The sequence below is a fragment of the Rhea americana genome, unplaced genomic scaffold, assembly GCF_003343005.1.
Source record: "Rhea americana isolate MKP2758 unplaced genomic scaffold, rheAme1 scaffold_115, whole genome shotgun sequence".
In the NCBI taxonomy this organism is placed as follows: domain Eukaryota; kingdom Metazoa; phylum Chordata; class Aves; order Rheiformes; family Rheidae; genus Rhea; species Rhea americana.
The window spans coordinates 608,459-621,724 of NW_028185206.1; the positions used below are offsets into that span (position 1 = coordinate 608,459).

Here is a 13,266-nt window from a genome sequence, read left to right on the forward strand (position 1 = left end):
TTCTCAGGCTATTATTTTTCTTAGATACATATTTGTGGTTAAGTGATTTGTCTGGCTTTTGGAGATTCAGGTCTACCCACCTTGCACCACTAAACAGAGAGCAAAAACATTTTGTCCACAGTTCTGTACTGTTTTATTCTACTGTAGTAGGTGTTGTTGTGAACTTTAATATATAATCTGAAGTCCTAAAAGGCAAGAATTAGAAGCATTACTAGTAAAGACATAAGATGCCAACATTTCTCCTAGCTGTGCTCCTATGACCAAAATACTATGTTCTCATAAACAAGTTAGTGGTGTGTTAGTGGTGTGTAAATCTTCACACAAGGCACTGAAGGCAAAAAATATGTAATTTAGTTGGGCTCATACAGCTAAACAATAGCTATGTTATAGCAACATTATAAATTTCCCCAAAGCATTATGGGATGAAATCATTCTTCTGCAAGAGAAGGATAAATAACACTTTCATTAAATATATCTTCTCCTGTATTGGGCAGGTCAAAACAGTTAATAGTGCTAATGATCCAGATTCAGGAAAAGGAGGCAGTTTAAGAACACCTCAAAGAAGAGGTGTGCCACTCAGAGAGTCTTCTGTCTTTCGTTTTCTCACTAAGTTTCTTGTTTGCCTTTTAAGTTGAGAGCCCGGCAGCTTGATTCCCCCTGTGTCTCAATGCAGCCTTAACATATGCAAAGCCAAAGTCAATAGTGAGAGGATCAGAGACTGGAAAAGCTGGTGTGCGCTGCTGGTGTCTGTGCGAGTGTGACTAAAGCGTTCGTGGCCCCAGGGTTGGGGTTCGACCGTGATGTAGCCATTAATGATGCGGATCCGGGGAGGAGGGTCAGTAGTACTGCAAGGCAAGCAGAGAAGAAAGTCAGTTCAGGTTACCCAAGAACTGTCTGATGCACGCAGAACAGGAGACAGTCTGCTTCTCTTGCCCCTCTGCAAGGTTTGTGGTCTCCCGAGGAATTTGGCATGGTCTTTTGTACTGGCTCCATACTCAGAGACTACATCTAATGGCAGAGACTACCTCTTCCCTTCCTCAAAGGTATGGGCAGCACTCCCATGCCATCAATGGGGCTGAGGCTCACCTTGCAGGGCTCTGGCCTACAAGAACTGCAAAACAGAATTTTGAGGGGGAACAGAGAAGAGATTGCAGAGGGTGGAGATAATGCTTCAGCACTGCTCATATTCCTGACCTGAATTAAAATCTACCCAATCAGCCTGTCCATTGCTCCCACATGGTCAATCAGGTGGGTGCAATGGCGTTATAAAACTATAACATTCCTAGTTCCATCTGGCCAGCCTTTCAGCTAAGCAGCAAATACCAAAGAGGAACAGAGCAGGCTTTGCAGCAGCAGAAGGTCACTGCAGCAATGCTTGCTGAGCACAGCTCTACAGGGCTGAATCCCGTGCTCTCAGCTGAGCCTACCTTCCCCAGGCTGGTCTCTGTTCATACTTTTATCTTAGTCTCAACCAAACTTGCTGTTGTATGCATGTTCCCTTCCACAAACTAGGAAGTGCATGAGGCTTACATGATACATTTTCAGGAGAAGAAGATCCACTACCAGAAATGCTTGCTAGAGACCAAGAAAGAAAAGTCACTGGAAGAAGGTCACAGCATCCCAAAGCATCATAGATAGCACTGAGGACTCTAAGCTAGTGATGAAAAACAATTGATTCAGAACCTATGTGATGCTGAATTTTCATTATGGCAAATGATGGAGGAGAGGATTTTGTATGGTTCAGGCCACTAACACTGCCTGTCAAGACTTAGAAAGGTCAGGTGCTACACAGGTGGCGTTCTCTTCAGACAACAGCCACATTTGACCTCACAGCCATAAGGATGACATATACTCCAGGGACCAACTTTGTTAAGTGGAAGCAAAGACAAATTCCAGCAAAATTAAAAGCAATCCCACCTGCCAAATACAAAATCAGAGTCATTTCTCTTGCACCCATGCCCCAGCTGCTTTGCACCATTCTTGCTTCATTTTGGCCAACTGCATTAAGCAAAAGTGCTTTGGGAATTTGAAGGCAATTGTATCCTTTTTAAAAACACTTACCATTCCGTACCCCAAAACACCCGTAGGAGGCTTGTGCATTAACTGGAGAAAAGCCAGCTGGCAACACAACAAAGAAATACAGCTGACAGCTGATACATACAGGAGCACAGAGCAAAGAAATTCAACACAGATCATTACAAGACTGTATTAAATCACTTGAACTGGACCTTTCATGTTTATAGGCTTACAGGAGCAAAGTTATGAGTGGCCCAGGCCAAAGCATAACAAACCTAACAGCTTTACCTACAACTGGGCACCAAGAGGAATGCATATAAACAAGGGCCAAGACCTCAGATAAGACCCACGTGGCACATACGTGTGCTTCAACTCAGAGGGCCTGGATTTCCTTGAGGCCGCATAGCACAGTGCCACGAGATGGGGCTGTCAGCACAGCCCAGACTGCACAAGCAGCAAGTCACAGTGAGGACTGCTGACGCACATGTGATGCTGGGATCGGGAGAGTATACTAATTCCCTCTGCTTTGCAAAGAATTAATCCCAAGAGCAGAGATGGAGCCTGTGCTTGGATGACAGCTGCCACTCAGATAATTACAGCTTTTCCTCTCCAGAAAGGGCAGAGCAATCTCCCAGGGAGCAATACACTTGCTGACACCTCTCTTTCCCAAAGTGGTCATGCAGATCCATCTCTAGTCATTTATGACCTTTGATACTAAGGACTCACCCTTAAAACTTACTTATGACCCAGCATCAACTTACTTATGACTTAGCATCCTAGCAAAGGATGGCTTGCATTGGCAGGAGAAGAAAGAAAACATTACAAAAGAAAAGAAGAAAAAGAGTTTGCTGCTTCTGGGTGACTAAACTGTCATCATCAGCCAAAATTTTCAGCTTTGCTTTTACGTCAGTATGGTCTTGCAGCATTTGTGTTCCAGTATGTTCCCCAAATGTCCTTCCAGTTTAGTCACAGTAGCCCTTCCTCCTATTTTCCCTATGTTTGTTGAAGGCATTAATGTTGGAAGTGCATATGTATCTAATGTTAGGGCACTCTTAGACCCCCAAGCTTCATGAGAATAACTGTGTGTAAAAAACTAAACATATCAATGTGCAGATATGGCACGAGGTTAAGATTACAAAGGTTCCAGATCAGTATGTAAAATTTCAACTAAACAGACGGTCAACAGAAGCTCCAACAACCTATTCACAAACACTTGGTAGCAATTATATTAAAAGAAATGAAATGATAGTGTTAAAATACAAAATTGGATGTAATCAGTGCATCCTTTCTTTATATTTAATTTTTATTTTGTTTTCTTTGATCCTTTAGATCAGTGATTATTGAATTGTTTGCAGGCCTTGTGGTGGATGTATAGAAATCTCCTGAGAACCTCCATATGCATTTGTCTCCCTCTCTGTCCTACACACCCACACAGGAAAGAGGAACAGAGTGAGGTTCTCCAGAAAAAAGAAAAAGGGGTCTGGTCTAGAAAGTCAAGCAATGGCTGAACGCTTGAAACAGAACAGCTGCTGCACCCTTTCTCAGCCAATCTGAGCAATGTATTATTCAAGGCAGTAAAGCAGCTGGGACCGAGGGATGTGATACAGTACAGCACAAGACATCCTGATATACCCAGCACCTTCGAGTCTGGGAAGAAGTATGCTTCTGAAGGGAAAATAAGCTGAATTTAGAGGCTTCAGTTCAAGAATTGCAGGCCCTATTCTCCATTATTTTTACCCATTTGGTTATTTACAGCAGTACAAAAGTAAAATACTTTCATCCTGCGTATGGCAGAGTTATAGAGACAAAAGGTGTAAAATAAAGCAGAAACAGGCCTATGCAGTATGTGACAGGATAGAAGCCTAAAGGTACACATTCAGCTACAAGCCCAGGTATAATAGTTGTTAAGGAAGAAGTAGGCTTTTTGCAGGCTACTGCAGTTCTGTAGTTACAGAGTCAGCTTTTTCGGGTGTGAAAACTAGTGGGACTCCCCCCATACAGAGCATTTATTGTGTTAACTCCATCATGCATATGTCATTATCCCCCTTCCCAGATTTCCAGTAATGCCACAAGCTCTTTAGTAGAAGACTCATATGCTCTTTAGCATTGGCTGAGTAGAGACTGGAAATACTGCACGAATAGTGTCCAAATGCAAGGAGCACATATGCTAGCTGTAAGGGTTTCCTCATACACAGGAGCTCCTGGGTAAAGGTTCAAGACATTTGACTGTATCATCTACCACTTGACCCAACCTTGTCTGTTGAGGAGAGCTACTGCATGCTCACAGTCCGTCAAGCCCAATTGGAAAAGGGTCTACCCAAGACTATTATTTGTATTACACCTAATTTTCCACAAACCTAACTGTGCTGAAAGAAGCTACTCCACCATTAAAAGCACTTGTCATTCTCAGAAGAGAAAAGATAAGGCCAGATTCTGCTCTCAGCATGCACTCAGCCTTTACAGGAGTTTGGCATAGTGGATTAATCAGTCTTAACTTAAAGTCACAGCTTGCATGACTAGCCCTTCTTCTTCCCAGCCTTTGGCTACCTTTCTTCAATGCGAACCCAGAGGTCATTAAACTGTCGCAGTCTTTGCTTCTTCTGCTTCTTCTTCTTCTTCTTTTTGTGCTTCCTATCCACCTTCTCCAGCAAGTCAATGCTGTCAGGGAGCAGCAGGTGAGGCAAGAGCTCTTTCTCCTCTTTATGTGGGTGCAATGGCAGTGGTTGCTCCTGGGAGACTACGTAGGTGCTGTGTACTGGTGAGGACGATGAGAAGGCTAACAAGGTTTTGGGGGGTTTCCCACTGGAAGAAGAAAGTAACAGAGACACTGAAGCAGGATCTTGGTATCACACGTCAAACTACATATAAAACAAGTGCTTATTCTTGACATTGATGCTGTACTGTTATTCGTCTGCCTTGTATTCCTATCTCCTTTTCCCAGAGTCAGTAATTTAGTCAAAATGGTTCTCTCAAATTGAAAAAAATGCTTTAGAAAAGAGGTAATYGGAAACTGACAAAAGAATGTAGGCTGGTTACTGGTAGAAAAACACTTAAGGAATAACTTTGTATATGTAGAAGTAAACCAGAAAGGAATCATCCTCAGAGTCAGAGAAGGTCAAATTGTGATCATCTAATCTTATGTCCTACTTCCTGCAGAACTCGGCCCAGATTATTCCTTCCAGCAATTCCTGCCTAAAGCCAACTAATTTCTAGTAGGGGAGACTAAGGCATAACAGCTGGAGGGCCAGTCCAGATTAGCACCTCCCACTGATGAAGCAGGTAAGTTACAAACTGGTCCACAGAATGTGGGTCTTGGCTACAGACATGCATCTTATATGTGACTATCTGTGAAGGAAATGGCTAAATATACCATTAAGCATCCCTTTGGGTCATCTAGTCTGCAGGCTACCAGAAGCAGACTAGCTGTTGCAGTGCCACGTTTTACCATCTTCTTTTCTTTCTAAAGAAGCCAGGTGGTACAGACTACTACATGCATAGCCTTTATAAAATATCAGGTTGAAACAAGCCTGAGATGTGAGAGAACAGTTCTTAGTACACTGTTTGATACTAACTTCTAATGTGACCATTTATTTTCCTGCTGTTCATTTGTAAAAGGAGATAAATCTGTCCTGTCATTTAGATACATACAGACATACAGAGGAGCACAAAATGAGGCGTTTAAAGAAAATTATGTCAGAAAAATGTGTGGTCCTTGTATGGGGAGGCTGAGGCTCTCCCACAACTCACAAATTAATTGTGCAAATTAATAGCAAGTGGAGGGGGAGGGAGTAGAGGAACCAATTTTCTGACTGCCTAGACCTGTATTTAGAGACATCTGTTTTAGTCCAGCAACACTATCTGAAAGCTCAAAGCAGCTACAACAAGAGAGATACTGCAGTGAGACTTCGTGGATGTGTAAGCTCTCTTACAAGGCAGGTCTGGAAAGCCCAGGGAACCACTCAGTCGGGTCACCAAAGTGGGCTGCCAGGGCTCACACAGTTTAGCCCAAAGCTGGTGCATTGAAGAAACAATGAGCTCCACTTTGATTACTCAAGCTTTGTTTCATCATATTTTGAGCAAGCAACGTCTCCCAATTCACACTTCAACACAGGGTACCAAGTCTGTAGTTTCTCCTGTCCAATCCTGGCTTTCCCAACCCACATTTCTCCTCTTCATTGTCTAAAATGATGTAATTCCCCTTCTCCACTTGTTCTTGAGCCTCTTGAACAAACTCTCCATCAGTATCTTAAAACAAGATGATTTGTAATAATACTCCCTGCAGACATAGAGCAGAGTTAAAGTATCCAAGTGATCCATAGGTTACTTTACAGACACCAATTTTCTCTAACAGGATTAGGATGGAGAATAGTCTGCATTGAAAATGAGAAAGATTTTTTTTAAAAAAAGAGCACAGGCACTGTGCAAAAAACATTGCTTCCATCAATGCGAACCTTTCTAGAATTACAGAGTGTGTTTCCCTTCTGCCCTGTGGTGGTGCAGGTTATGTTCCCAGAAGGAAAACCAGGTTCAGCATGGCTGTAGTTTTCAGGCTAGCCCATTGCAGAGCGTCTGTGATGGGCTTAAGAGGAGGAAGAGGAGACTGTGGACTTAAACATGAAGGACAGAAAAGATGGAAGGAGAGGAGAATTTGATCTTATTTCCTGCAAGAAAAATTACAGATTGATCATGTAGTGAGCCTTTTGTGACATAGACTGATACAGAAGGGGTCTTGGGCTGCTGGTCCCTTTCAAAATTCTTATGACTGTCACACTCTCACTTTACTACCTCTGAACGTAAGGCCTGATCTTTCAGGACTCCTCCCTGACATCCTCACACCATCCACCCTCTAACTACCTCTTACAGACTCATCCCCAGCCTGTTGCCTCCAGGTATCTGGTACGATCTCCATAGAAGTCCTTTGGTTATAGTTCCTTTGTCCTTGATTTCCCTTCACCTTGTCTCAACTGGTGAAAGTCCCAGAGTGGGCATCATCTCACCTCTAGATTAGGGGATCTCCTGCAACCTACAGCCCTCTCCACCAAACCCACAGTAATGCCATACCAGAGCTCAGCCTTTCTGCAGGCACAGTCAGGACAGATTCAAAATGGCACTTCCAGCCACTTGTTCCAATACACGAAGCCTTAGAACACTGTTAATGCTAGTAAAATACTCATATACATAACCTCCTGTGCAACACTTTCTGTAGGTGATTCTGCCGGAGACCTCTGAGCAACCACAGGAGAATTCATAAAGATGCAAAAGTGCTTACTCTTCTTCCAAGACTGGTGCCCTCTCATCAGCACAGCAGCCATGATGAGAGGAGGCAGGAAGTGCGTTAATGACAGCTGTGATTGTGTGATGAATATTTTACTATATATACACATATAAATACATACAAGTGTGTATATATATATATACATATATATATACACACACACATCCTAAAATCAGGAACAACATTTTAAAGCCCCAGATAAGACACTAGGAACTTGATTAAACTTGTGGTGCTATGCTGCGGGGTTGGGGCATCTGTTCTGCCTTCCTTGCTTTGGCTAAAAAAAAAAGAAGTAACCCTCCTACCTTCACATATTATGGATGTTTATTCCCTTCCTCCGGCCACTTTATGCAACTCTATCTGCATGAAATTGTATGGCTGTACTCAGCTATTTGTCCCAGGAAAACATGCGTGGGTGATCTGCTTCTACACACAGATGTTCTACAAGATATCTCAGAAAGAACCTTCTCTTTATCCAGAGCAGAGGAAGATGCAGAGCATCCTCCTACTGCATAATGCAGGAAGGCAGGCAACTGCAGACTTCCTCCTCCTCCTCCTGTTTTAGGACTCCTCAGCTAGTATCTTCCATTTTTCCTGATATGCAGAGCAGCCCTCTTAGTGTTATGTCTCAGCTCAGCCCCTTGCCATTCTTCCTCTGTCTCACTCTGAAATAGTCTTCTGCATGATTTCATGACCAGTGGACTCTGCAGCAGTGGTGCCTAGAGCGATAGGTGGATATGATTCCACATTCACTTGGGATTGGACTGGGTTTATTCACATAGATTGCCCTGGTATTGTTCCCAGGACATACCCAGGATAGCTATCAAGAAATTAAACTCTCCATCACTTTTCCCCCAACACAGTAGTAATCTTGACATGATTCTCTCCCTCACCTCAAGTGCCCTCCTTCAGGATTCACATTTTTCTTGAAACTCTTCATATCTTTATCCCATTTGCAAAACATCAAGAAATTTTACCAGCTCTTCTCAAAATAAAACACTGAAGTGCCACCTTCTTTTGAGCTTATTCACTTAGTTTTAAAATCAAGGCTTCAGAAAAGACTCTGTCCAGTAGTCCTAATGAAAGGCCCGAGATGCAATCAGTGCAAAACTGAGGGTTTTCAAAGGCCTGACAGTCTCTGACTGGACACTGAACTCCCATGATATGGTCAGAGGAATTGGATGCCTACTTACCCTGAGAATAATGGTGAGTGAAGATCTAGCCCTCCTTTCCATAGCTGTCTACCCTTGATTTCCTTAGAGCTACAGCTTCACAGAGCAACATCAGCTTTTGTTTTTATTCTCAAGTACATACTGAGCTCTCTTTCAAGTTTTATGAAGCTGCCATGGTTGTTTTAAGGAATGCCTCAGCTACGAATGTTCTGAAAAAAAAAAACCTCATCAGTCCAGGCAAGTTCTTAATTACTCCCTTGAACACTGTTACACTGGGCTGCCTGGTGTGACTCTAAGGATCATTGGGATCTACAGGATCATTAAGTCTTGTGGGTGAGCACAGAGGGCTTTTTCATATCAGGCTACCTGCCCATTGGTGACAACAGGATTAGGGGGTGTACTCATGAGAGCAAATCTTGGCTAGACACAGTTTCAGTGCAAGTACTGATTTAATGATTTAACTCCATATAAGAAATCACAGAAAAAGCCTAGCCTGTCAGTTTGAATCTCATTGTGTGAAAAAGGCAACAAAATGGTACAAGGAGAAAGGTGATGCAACCAGAGTAGGAGAAAAATATGTGTTATTATTTTATATTACATCTGTGTGGAGCCCACAGCACAGAYCAAGGCTCTGCTTTGTGTCCCCAGCACATACTATACAGAACAAAAGCTCATTTTTCTATCTGCGAGCTAGGTTATCGGCAACCTAGGAGAAGACAAACAGAAATGTAAGCAGTGAGGACCAGCATGCTCACTCAGTACAGAAGATAAAAGGGAAACATTACAATAACTGAGATCAAACCTCTTTCTTCCCCCTCTCCCTGCCCCCAACTGTAGTCTTTTACCAGTGACTACAGGGATGAGTGGGGATATCTGAGAAATGCAAGAATATATGATTTACAGGAGCCTGAAAAAGGAGGAGACGAAAAATGCATAGCCTAAGCTGGTGGCAAGAAGGGCAGGCAGATGTGAACCAAGAGGAGATAAAATTCTAGGCAGAGTGCAAAGGAAGAGATTATTTGGAATTCTCTGGTAATTGAAACCACAGATGTGGATAAATACATCCAGTAAGAGAGGGAGAGAGGCACTAAGGGGACATATTGAAGGATAGCTGCAAGATGAACCAGAATGGCAAATACCTTGACTTAAAAACATAGAAGAGGGTAGGAGATGTGAGAATGATCAGTGATGGAGACAGCCTAGAAAGAAGGCAGCTCAAAACAAAGTATGCCGAGTGGACTGTGGACAGGCAGATTACAGGCTGAGAGAAGGCAATCAGAAAGGATCAAAGACAGCAGTGCAGGGGAAAGAGAGTGTTAAAAGGCAAGGCAGTTGAACTCTTAGAAGGGAGCAAGGAGGATCCTAGGAGCACATGTGATGTAAGACAGCACCCAAGTCTGCTAAACCAAACATGCATACTCTACGACTGTTAAAGTGTTAAAAACTTAAAGAGGAAATAACCCTTTATCTGATCCTCCCAAAACAAATAAAATCCAGTTTCCAAACAGGCTTGTGGAAAAGCCAAGCAAACTACTGCAGAGGAGAGAGGGAGCCCAGCTCACTGTTAGGTACAGCTCCAACTACCACTATCTCTTCATGATCACTTACAAACCCACCCTCCCGGTGGCTGCTCAGCTACGATAAAAGCATGCATTACTTGTTGATGGCTTGTCCAGCTGGAGTGTGTTCTACCTCGTACCCTTCTCTCCTCAAAACATCAATCACTGTGTTGTTGCCCATGAAGTGACCTGCAGTTAAGAAAAAAATGAAATAAGAACCCAAAGAGCAAAAGGAGAGAGAGAGCAGAGCAACATGTCCTTCCTCATCACAGAAGGTATTCTGCTGTAAGTGCAGGCACGGCTTTAGCACACTCCATTGGCATGCATGACAGACACAGCATCTCTTATGATGACAGCTGAATTTCTCCCAAGACATTTCAGTTATCAGATTGTGCCTTTCTAAAATGTAGATATGATCAGAAGTAATACCCTTCACTCTGGTCTGGTGGGCTGATGCATTCGAAGGCCATTGTAGCTTTATGGGGAGCATAAAAGATGTAGTCATTGTGAGAGACCTGTCCAGGAGCAGCACCTGTTCACAAAATAGTAGTGGTGCAAGTCAGGTCAGAATCTGGCCATGGTGTGTACATCAATTTAAGATCCTCCAGCATCACAGAGGTACTAATCAGGATGTCAGTCAACATCATTAGCAATTTTTAAATGATTAAGAATCATCCAACTGCAGCAAAGAGAAAACAGCCCTGAACACTGATGACTTAAATTGGCCCTTTTCATTCTCTCAGTTTAAGCCATCAGGGACAGAAATTCCACTTCATTTATATCAACTAAAGTTTGAGAAGGATTTAGCTAGCCCTGGCTGATACTGTGATTTATAGCTCAATTCCATTTTCAGCCAGATGTGAAGAAGGTTGATCAGCCTGTAATTTGGCATCATAATTAATAAATGGCTATTCAAAAGAGTGTGAGAATTCTAAAGGACTTCATGCCCTACAAGCTAAGTGCCTTTGACAATTACTCYAACACCTCATTAGACAAGTCTGTTGAAAAGCAGAAGGACACAGAGGCCTGCCACAGGCACTTGTAATTCTAGTTTTCTTGAAAACATTTGTTTATTTAATAACCTACCATTAATTAAAACTAGATGTGATCAAATGACTTACTAGAGAGCTCCTTTTCCTCTGTAGGTGTAAGCAGTGCTGCAGCTGATAAACAATTTCAGAAAACTTGTTGCTGCTAGTATTCTTCATAAATATATGGGAATATATTTCCCTTGTGAGCAGGGAAAGCAAGGAAAAAAAGATTAACAGTCAAAGAATTAAACCCAAGAGATTTGTAATTTTTCAGACCAAAATGAGTTCAATGATTTAAAGTATCAACTCCCAAGCTCTCATGCCAGAGTAGCAAAGGGCTCATGAACTACTAGCTTAATCGATGGGGCAAGATACTGGATGGTATTATTTGAGCATAGACATTTACCAAGACGAAGTTTTGGAAGTTTTAGTTTGCCTTAAAATGCAAACACCTCTAGCTTGAAAGAAACTCTATAACCAAACAATGCAATGTATGCTGTATGAGTACCATATTTCCTTGCATAATTGCGCCATCTTTTCCCTCCTCCTCAGCCTGATGTTTGCCTTTTGAAAGTTAAGTTACCATTATATGGATCTAACCTAATACTGTAATTAAGCCTCTAATTAAATTAAACTAACCACTGAACAACACTAGCTAAATATTGGTGCCATACCTAGTTGCCTCTCTCAGCTTTAACACAGAAGAGCAAAGAGAGAGAAGACTTCTTCACTTAGCAGGCATCAAGTGCTGCCAGACTTGCTGATCCAGACAACAGGGAAAGGACACTTCCAAAGGTGATTCATTCTCTGGTAAAGTGAGAGTGAGCTGGGAAACTCACACATTAGAGAAGCACCTCTCTGTTGATGGTAATAGTGTATACAACAAGTTTATACTAGACACCTATCTCATTCAGGCAGTGTCAGATGAGTTGAATCCCATCCACGGCAGTGAAAAGTAGTGCCAAAGCTCTAAACTCTTATTTCCCAGTTACTCTTGCTCAGAGTGGTGATTTAGACTCAGGATATCACTCTAGCACATGCATAAATCCCATTTCATGGAGGTTAATCATCTTTTTTAATCTGATGGAATGATAAGAGTATCTTTAACATCACACATATACATGCATTCGCAGGGAGCCTTTGCTCATTGTTTTCAGTGCAGCAACATTTGTGTAACAAACAAAAAGGTGTTATTAAGTACTTGCTTTGAAAAAAAAAGACCAAATGAATAGACATATTTATAAAATATATGTGCATACAAATACATATGGGCATGTGATATAAGATTGTTCACAAGAGATGATCAGTCAATAACAACTTCGGCCAGACATATAAATGGATTATGAGATGTCAGTGTTGCAGCTTCCTGAGGGCAAGTAGGCACACACTGTTAGAAAACTTTGATCTGATCCCCAGAGGACTTACAGGCTTAACATAAGTATAAAGTTAAAAAAAAAAGGGAAAGAAATGACAGAAGGGTAAGGTGTTCAAGTAGAGGATCCCACCAGCACTTTCGCTGCTTTTCTGGGAACAAATCCAGTCTGGGCCCTGATATAAAAAGAGCTTAGTGGTGAGTGAGAGACCTGGCTACTCTGTCACCAAAAACTGTTAAAAAAAAAAAAAAAAAAAAAAAGAGAGAGAGAGAGGGATTCACTCTTTGTGGTTTAACATCAAGCAGTCATGCTGTAAGGGAGAATTAGCCCACAGCCACATGACAGGGAGTAGGCCTTTTTCACCTGTTTTCTATTTTAGCCTAATACACTTGAATGCCCTCCAAAGGAAAAGCACTAGGCCCTGTCCCCTCAGAAAGCCTCCTCCTTTCTTTCTGTACATAGTCATGCGTTATGCTCACACCACTAGGTGAAATGATGCATCTGAGAGGTCAGTTTATACTGGCAGGGGGTGGGGAGCCATGAATCTCTGTTCTTCTGTGTTCAAGCTCAAAGGGGGGCTGAGAAGTTGTTGTGTGCATCAGCTCAGCCATACGCTCTACTGGAGAGTAAGTAAGACCCTAGCCTTTAATCTGCACTGAAAGGAGGTGGCACACAGGGACTGCAATGGGCAATATGCTCAAATAACAACACAGCTTGACTAATACGCACTTACAAACCAGTGCTTGTACTGGGATGTGCATTGAGCACTCCTGACCCTCCTCAGAAGCAATACCTCATCTTGCAGAATGCAGGCTATTACTACTGAAAAAGATTACTATG

The 13,266-nt window shown here is 42.3% G+C and overlaps 1 protein-coding gene across 1 annotated transcript in view; it reads right to left on the bottom strand.

Annotated features, from left to right (window-relative positions):
• Nucleotides 1–664: 664 nt before the first annotated feature.
• TRABD2A (TraB domain containing 2A) overlaps nt 665–13,266 on the bottom strand; it is a 78,726-nt gene continuing 66,124 nt past the window's right edge. The window contains exons 5-7 of the mRNA XM_085316985.1: nt 10,121–10,211; nt 4,564–4,818; nt 665–845 (exon numbers count right to left, since the gene is read on the bottom strand). Of these exons, the coding sequence (XP_085173111.1) occupies nt 665–845; nt 4,564–4,818; nt 10,121–10,211 (527 nt within the window). The remainder of the gene's footprint in view (nt 846–4,563; nt 4,819–10,120; nt 10,212–13,266) is intronic.